We start from the raw sequence: 8,769 nt of genomic DNA, 5'->3' as shown, positions 1-8,769 counted from the left end.
TAGTTATCTTTACAATGAAAGTGTTTTAAGAAATTTGTTCTAGTAGTCTATGATGACTTTTTCACCTTTTTTCAGCATCATTATATGCAAATATTGGCGTTTTGTGCTTGTCCCACACCCAGACTTTTGATCTTCAATGATAAAAATGAATGGTAAAAAAACGTTTTTTCTAATGTTTTAAAATATCTCTGAATAAAATATCAGTAAAATAATCAAAACATAATTGGGGTATTCAATGTCATACAACTGCTGTGATTTTTTTTAAACAAAATGTAGTTGTCCCACACTATTGCCGTAATTTCCACCACGACACTGTAATGTCCCTTTAAACAGTTTGTATGAAAGATTGTTTGGGTAGTTTCTATGGAGATAAACAGTGACATCAGAGCACATGTATATAGCGCCAAATCACAACAAACAGTTGCCCCGAGGCGCTTTATATTGTAAGGCAATGGTGTGGTGGAAATTACATTTACAAGGCCAATAGTGCCCGTAGTTAAAGAATCACCGTAATATATATTATGAACAATAAAGGTCCCAAAATTGAACCTTGAGGTACTCCACACTCTATACAATTGATATCCGAGTCCAGGTTTAGAGAAACATACTGTTTTCTTTCAGATAAAAAATTACTAAGCCACGTGTGTAGTTGCCTTAAATCCATATTTGTTTAACTTTGAAAGCAAAATTTCATTATTTACTGTATCAAATGCTTTTGAAAGATCTAAAAACACACCAATACCAAAGTCATTATTTTCCAGAGCTAAATGAACTCTATCCAGTAATTCAATCAAAGCCATATATGTTGAATGATTTTTCCGAAAACCATATTGATAATTATATAAAACTGAGTTCTTAAGCAAATGGTTATTTAATCTCTTATAAACAAGTTTCTCCAAGATCTTTGAAAAACATGGCAAGACTGAGATAGGACCATAATTTGAAAAAGATGCAGAATCACCTTTTTTAAACAGAGGTATGATTTTAGCTTTTAATTCAGAAGGTACTATGCCCGTTTTCAAAGACAAAGAAAAAATATAAGTGGTTCAGAAATTTCACATATAACAGATTTAACGACAGATGTACTTATTCCATCATGGCCAGTTGCAGATGAACGCAGACCAGCAATGATTTCACAAACCTCATTGGAATTTGTGGGTTCAAATTCAACCATAGATGGAAATGAACCTTTAATATAATCAACAGGATTTATATTTGTGAAGTCAATTTTCTTTGCAAGAGAAGCATCAATATTTGAAAAGAAATTACTGAACTTGCAAGGGATATCAAAAGGATCAGAGAAACTTCTAGATCCATCTGAAAAAGTTGATGGATATTTTGATAAACATGTTTTCTTTTTAAGTAATTCATTGATTATTTTCCAGGTCCCTTTAATATTGTTTATTGATTTTTTGAAAATTGTCAATGAAGTATTTCTTCTTTGCAGCCCTAACAAGAGTAGTGTATTTGTTTTTGTAGATTTTATAAGTTGATAAATTTAAAGGTGAAGGAGATGATAAATATTTTTTTATACAACTTGTTTTTTCTGAATAAGGATTTTTGTAGTCCCTTAGAAAACCATGGGTTTTGCTTTCTAGATGTATCACCATATAATTTAATGACTGGAAATTATTTTTCGTAAGCTTCATTAAACATTTGCATAAAGACCTGATAGGCTAAATTGGGATCTGTTTCCATATATATTTTTTCAAAGGATATGTTCTCAGTTAGTCTCTTAAATTTCATTTTATTAGTAGTATTGAAATTTCTATAGTAAGTAGTAGACTTCTTATTTGGCATATAACAATTTTCCAATTCCACAGTTTTAAATATTGGAAAGTGATCTGAAATATCCGTAAACAATATTCCAGATTTCATTGCATAATTTAAGTTATTAAATAAAATATTATCTATTAATGTAGCAGAATATTCTGTAACTCTTGTTGGTTTGGTAATTGAGGGAAAAAGTAATTTGCATGAAGATTATTTAAGAAATCATTCATTGCACAATGATTTCTTAAATAATCAAGATGTCAAATTTGGAGTTCCATTGAAACGCTGCTGAAGCAGAAAAAACCTCTAATGTGTCTAAAACTTTTGCTGATCCTTCAGTCAGTTTGTACACCCAACCATCCATTCATTCATTTTCATGAATGTATGCCAGTAGACAAACAAACACATTCACATCCACGGACAATTTAAAGTTTCCAGTTAATCTAACCTGCATGTCTGGATGTGGGATGGAGCCGGAGCAGCCGGAGGGAACCCACATAAACATGGAGAGAGCATGCAAACTCCACACAGAAAGGACATAGGTGGGAATCGATCCTATGAACTTGTTGCTGTAGGGCAACACCACTAATCCACCATTCTGCAAAACGCGTGGACCACTGAGTAAAAAAAATAAGCAGCATCAGTGCAAAAAAGATACAGCAAACTGCTCTTCTGAGATAAATCAGGGACATTTTGTGTCATTGTCAAATTTATCTGTACAGATGTTCCACGTACTGCAGCTGCATGACTTGGAATGCACTGGCCTTGAGACAACCGCTTAAAAAAAAAAAAAAAAAAAAAAATCAAAAGTGGTTATAACATGTTGGGGAATACAGTTCTTTTATCCCTTCTACATCTTTCATCCACATCTACTTTCCTCACCAATTACATCTGATCTTTTTCTTTCTTTTTGCCAAAATCATGAACAATTGGGTATACAAAATCAGTCATGGGGGACTGGCTTAAAGAACAGATGTTATTGAGATACCTGGTTTTAAATGACCATGCACGCACCTAACTGAAGGTATTTAAACCCTTTTCATGCCCTCATCAGGACGCAACCTTAATTTGTAGATTAAGAAGTTGATGGATTTTTAAGATAATTGTAAACCTTTTTTTCTGTTGCTTGTAAATATTTCACACACGCGAGCGCGCACACACAGACAGGACAGTTAAAAAAATTAAATGTTGCTTCTGTAGACACGGATATGTTTGAACTTGTTTGCTATTCTTTGAAAACAATAGCGTCATCTGCCCCTAATTATTCATAATTAAATGCAGGAGTTGACCTACAAAACCAGGTCAAAATCAAGTGTCTCAATTCAAACAAAGCTGCTCCAAGATTAAAAGTTTCAAAGATGTAATTTGATTTTCATCATTATTAAATAAACAAATAAACAAAATCTGGAGAAATCTGGACTCTCTCCATTTTGCATACACATCAGGTAGGGGGACTGATGATGCGCTATGCACTCTATTGAACATGGTAGTTGCACATTTACAGGGGGTTAAAACTTTTGCATGTTATATTTATTGATTTTTCTTATGCTTTTAATTGCATTCAGCCACACACTTAACTGCGAGGTTAAAAACAAACACTGACCCAGCAATTTTATGCTGGCTAATGGCTTTTTTTTTTTTTTACTGACAGATCTCAACATATTAGAGTCAATGATGTTTTATCTGATGCTCTTATCTCCTCCACTCATTCATAACTGGGTTGTGTCCTTTTACCTCTTTCATTTGTTTTATATACCAATATGTGCCAAAGTCAACACCAAGGATGATTTATTATTAAATTTGCTGATGATTCTGTCATTGTGTCTCTTATAAATTCAGATGATCAAGATCATGGCCCTGTAGTGTCACATTTTTATCAACTGGTGTAATTTATTCTTTTTCAGCATCAGTGTGAACAATACCAGAGAGATAATTGATTTTAGGAAAAAAGACGATGCCATCTCGCCTGTACTTATTAATGGACTGACTGTGGAAATTGTAGTTAAAAATACCTTGGGACTTTTATTGACAATAGAATTACTTTCGAATATCAGATTGGTATGTAAGAAAGCTCACCAACGCATGTATTTTCATCATAAACTCAGGCCTTTTAATGTGGACAGCACTTTTATGAAGATGTTTTATTGAATCTGTTCTTATCTGCTGGTATGGGTTTCTAACTTTAAAATGTAAAAAATGTCTACACTGTATTCTAAATTAGTGTAGCAAAATTGGCGGTGCTTCCACCATACATAACAACAGAGCCGTTAAGAAGGCGTGGTCGATCCTGGATGATCCAATCACCCCTTGCACCCAGAGTTCAAACTGCTTCCGTCTGACTGTAGATTTGTGTCCAGTAAGACCAATAGATACAAGAACTCTTTTATACCCACTGTAACTTGTTTTTTAAACACTATCACATGAATGTTTTTAACTAGTTCTATTTATGTCCACTGTCTGGTGGGTTTTCATATCATATTTAAGTTTAGGTATGTATGAATGTGTTCGCTCTGCTCGCTGCACAACAGATTGCCCCACTGGACATAATTACACCTTGATATCTTGAAAAAAAAGGAATTGTCTGTAGACCTCTGATAGAGGTTTGTCTCGAGACACACATCTGGAGGGTACAGAAACATTTCTGCTGCTTTGAAGGTCCCAATGACCACAGTGGCATCCATAAACAAAAGTTCAGATCCACCAGGACTTTTCCTAGAGCTGGCCTCCCGTCTAAACTGAGCGATCGGGGGAGTCAGGGAGGTGACCAAGAACCCAATGGTCACTGTCAAAGCTCCAGCATTCCTCTGTGGAGAGAGGAGAACCTTCCAGAAGGACAACCATCTCTGCAGCAAACCACCAATCAGGCCTGTATGGTAGAGTGGCCAGACGGAAGCCACTCATTAGTAAAAGGCACATGGTAGCCCACCTGGAGTTTGCCAAAAGGCACATGAAGGACTCTCAGACCATGAGAAACAGAATTATCTGGTCTGATGAGACAAAGATTGAACTCTTTGGCGTAAATGCCAGGTGTCATGTTTGGAGGAAACCAGGCACAATCCCTACAGTGAAGAATGGTGGTGGCAGCATCATGCTGTGGGGATGTTTTTCAGCAGCAGGAACTGGGAGACTAATCAGGATTGAGGGAAAGATGAATGCAGCAATGTACAGAGACATCCTGGATGAAAACCTGCTCCAGAGTGCTCTTGACCTCAGACTGGGGCGACAGTTCATCTTTCAGCAGGACAATGACTTCAAGCACACGGCCAAGATATCAAAGGAGTGGCTTCAGGACAACTCTGTGAATGTCCTTGAGTGGCCCAGCCAGAGCCCAGACCTGAATCCGATTGACCATCTCTGGAGAGATCTGAAAATGGCTGTGCACCCCATCCAACCTGATGGAGCTTGAGGGGTGCTGGAAAGAGCAATGGGCAAAACTGTCCAAAGATAGGTGCACCAAGCTTGTGGCATCATATTCAAGAAGACTTGAGGCTGTAATTGCTGCCAAAGGTGCATCAACAAAGTACTCATTGAAGAGTGTGAATACTTGCATACACATGATTAGTTTGTTTTTTTTATTTTTAAGAAATTTGAAAAAATTTCAAAAAACTCACTTTTTCATGTTGTCATTATGGGGTGTTCTGAGTAGAATTTATTTTTAATAAAGTTGCAAAAAACAAACATACAAAACCCCCCCACTTTTCTCATGTTGTGGTTTTCTGAGTAGAATTGTATTTATTTATTTTTAATAAATTTGCAAAAAAACAAAAAACAAACAAACAAACAAAAAAAACAAAACACTTTTTCCATGTTGTCATTATGGGGTGTTGTGAATAGAATTGGGGGGGGGGGGTGAATTTACATTTTACTCTATTTTGGAATAAGGCTGTAACATAAGAAAACGCAGAAAATACTGAATACTTTCTGGATGCATTGTACAGATGCTGTACGGTATATTGGTATTTTGTGCAAAGATTTTTAAGTCATGTTTAACTACACTACAGACCTATATACTCACGTTCACTACCCCCCCCCCCCCCCCCCCAAAAAAAAAAATCAAATTATGTTCCATGGAAGAGAGACCAAAATGACCATATGGTCTTCATATGGTGTGCTACAACTGTTTGAAGTATCACTCAATTCCACTGAACAGTTTAGGAGTTGCACTGACAAGCCTCATATGCATCAGACCTGGATAAAATAAGTAATTATATTCAATTTCCTCCAATAGAATACTGACCAGACAATCAAAAAAAAAAAAAAAAAAAAAATTAAAGCCACTTTTTTTTAACCACATAATATTAAATCTAATACTGTGGTGAATCTTTTCCTTTCATTAATAACCTGAAAATACCTGTTACACATCTGCATTTTAGCAAAGAGAAAACAGTGTGTGCATGCGTGTGTGTGTGTGTGTGTGTGTCACAACCATATCAGCCAGTCACCACACAAGAGAACCACAAAGTTGAATGTTTAAATAGAAATTTATATTTACATTAATAAACAGAACAATCTGTAATATACATTCTGTAAAATGACAGCTTAACTTACCTCCAAACAAACAAAACCAAATCATCTCTTGCCTCTTTTTTGCACTTCACTAAAGACCACAAACTTCTTTTTTTTCCTGAAGTAACAAAATGTGGAAATAAAATGAATTTGCTTCCTGAAAAATAGAAGATTGATATGTCGAAGTGGATTTTAATCTATTTCACAGCAAAACATATTTAGTTTTCTTTTTTCTCTCCGTGCCAGACGTTTGATGTGGGCTCGGGTTTTTAGTCCATTTCACGTCCCACTGCCGGTTTCCTGTCGGCCTCTTTGCAGAATAAATTCCCCTCGTTCCTACAGTAACCATCAAATGCTTTCACAGATCCACGATATGTACCCATTCTCCACCAGCACAGTATAAAGCATATTATAAAAATGTACACCAGCAACCTCGGAAACTATACAAAGATGTGGAAAAATATCTTTGGGTTTGCGCATGTTGAAAAGGTAGATTCTGTGAGAATTACAACACGGACACGGTGGAGTGAACACTGCAAGGATGTTCCTGTTTTCACGTATCACCTGTCAACCACAATAGCACATTGGTTGTTTTCTCACCGACTTCTCCTTTAAATCTGTTCAGACAGAGCTCACCTCTGACACCTTCCAATACAACCTTTGATAGTCGGAAAGTTCAAACTTCAGCTCTGTTACTCATCACACGTCAAAGTGCCTCGCTGAAACGTAAAATACAGAATTAGTATAACTAAGAAAAAAAATACAGCATTCAGAAAATGCCAAACATGGAAAAACAAATCCCTCAAACATGCCTGCAACATTTGCAAAGGCATTAAACAAAGCAAACTGACCTACACAACACAAAAATACAACCAGGTCTCATCCTTTGTGCAATAAAATGGGCCTTTAAAAAGATGATATATTCTGTATTTACAATTCATATTCACAGAAGACAATGTGACTTCTAAAACCGCAGTACCTTCTGGTTTACAACAGGGGGCGAGATGCTCAGTTACAGTCTAAAGTGAAGAGGCAAGTGTTATTGCTATGATCTGTGTGAAGAAGTGTGCTTATAGCCTCCAATGACCTTTATGAGGCGCATCCAAGAGATAAAAAGAAAAAAGAGAGCCCAGCTGTGGTGAAGGCCGTGAATCTTGACTAAGGCTGTTAATAAGGAAGAAATATTGCAGCGCTGCTTTTCCGTACACAAGCCTTCAGCTAAAGTGCAGCCACAGACCACTGTACCGTAGTCCCAGTCCACGTCTCAGCCTGAACACACACAGCTCCACGTCTTCCACGCAAAACCACAAGAACAAGCGTGCACACACCCTCAGTATAAGCTGCCTTGCTGCAGGTGGGCAAGCTCCAGTAGGGGATGAGACCTGGCACGCTTTTTCTGTCTAACTGGCGCAGGGTGTTGTGTGGTGTGCTCATGGTCTCGTGCATGAGGTGTGTGGGTGAAACTTTTCTCCTGGCGTAGATCGTTCTGTCACTGATGGAATTTGCCCATTTCACGCCCTCAGCAATACTTCTGCAAAGACAGAAAAACAGTGGCATGTACAAAATTAGTACAAACATAATACTCCTTTAAAGCTACAGTGTGCAGGTTTTAATGCCATCAGCTGGCCAGGTTGTAGATTGCATTAAGCTGTCACCAGCCTCGATTTTGTTTCAATCTTTTGTTCCTTTGGTGAAGGGGATTCATGCTCCTTTGCCTTCACTTGTGATAAGAAATAAGTTTGATCCTCCATTTCACAAAAATAATGGTTCTCAAAGGTGTTAGCCTGTGCTAGCATCAAGTGGACAGAGGAGCAACCACAGATTATAATTATTCTTTTATTCAGTCTTCTGGCCATGAGGGAGCCCACTCCCATGTAGATACAAAGGGCTCATTCTGAGCTTATGAAAACACATTGATTCATTGATGTGGGTAATTACAAACTCATGAACAGATGGTTTGAATGCTATATTGCATTTCTGCAAATGCTCGCCCCTAAATCCTACACACTGTAGCTTTAAGCTTAAACATATAAGTTAGTGTCTGAAAACATGAGAACACTAAACCTGTATGTGAACACATACTTACTTGATCAGGTCCCACTGGCATTCTGCCCATCCCCATGGGGTTCATGCCCATTTGTCCCTGCATCTGTCCGGGCATCTGACCCATCTGTCCTACACTGGCCCCGCTGCCTGGACCTGGTCCACCCATGGAGCTGCTCATCATCATGGGTCCAAACTGGCCCTGGTTGCCCTGCTGAGTAAACTGCTGCTGGGGATAAGAGCTGAAAATGAAAGAATTAATTGTTAAGAGGCTGAACATGAGAATTAGAGAGTCTCAGTCATGTCTGAAACATTAACTTTTAAATGTTAATTTGCACCTCCTGCTTCTGATGCACAAGAAAAAATACAAATAAATGCTAACTTTCATAAATATTACAGGAGGTTAAAAGTGTTAGCTGCTTTAAAATGCAATAGTGACGATGCCAG

The 8,769-nt window shown here is 37.4% G+C and overlaps 1 protein-coding gene across 4 annotated transcripts in view; it reads right to left on the bottom strand.

The window, feature by feature from the left end:
- Positions 1 to 5,155: 5,155 nt before the first annotated feature.
- Positions 5,156 to 8,769, bottom strand: part of ncoa3 (nuclear receptor coactivator 3) — a 100,556-nt gene continuing 96,942 nt past the window's right edge. For 3 of the 4 annotated variants that reach the window (XM_034167242.1, XM_034167244.1, XM_034167243.1), the window contains 2 exons: positions 8,366 to 8,564; positions 6,386 to 7,810 (listed from right to left, as the gene is read on the bottom strand). In XM_034167242.1, the coding sequence (XP_034023133.1) occupies positions 7,799 to 7,810; positions 8,366 to 8,564 (211 nt within the window). In that variant the 3' untranslated portion in view covers positions 6,386 to 7,798. Of the gene's footprint in view, positions 5,166 to 6,385; positions 7,811 to 8,365; positions 8,565 to 8,769 lie in introns of those variants that run through there. The other variant, XR_004559706.1, reaches the window with a different exon arrangement.

This window comes from Thalassophryne amazonica, chromosome 3 (genome assembly GCF_902500255.1).
Source record: "Thalassophryne amazonica chromosome 3, fThaAma1.1, whole genome shotgun sequence".
NCBI classification, from domain to species: domain Eukaryota; kingdom Metazoa; phylum Chordata; class Actinopteri; order Batrachoidiformes; family Batrachoididae; genus Thalassophryne; species Thalassophryne amazonica.
Note: the sequence above shows the minus strand (reverse complement) of the source record. Positions and strands in the feature narration are given on the sequence as shown.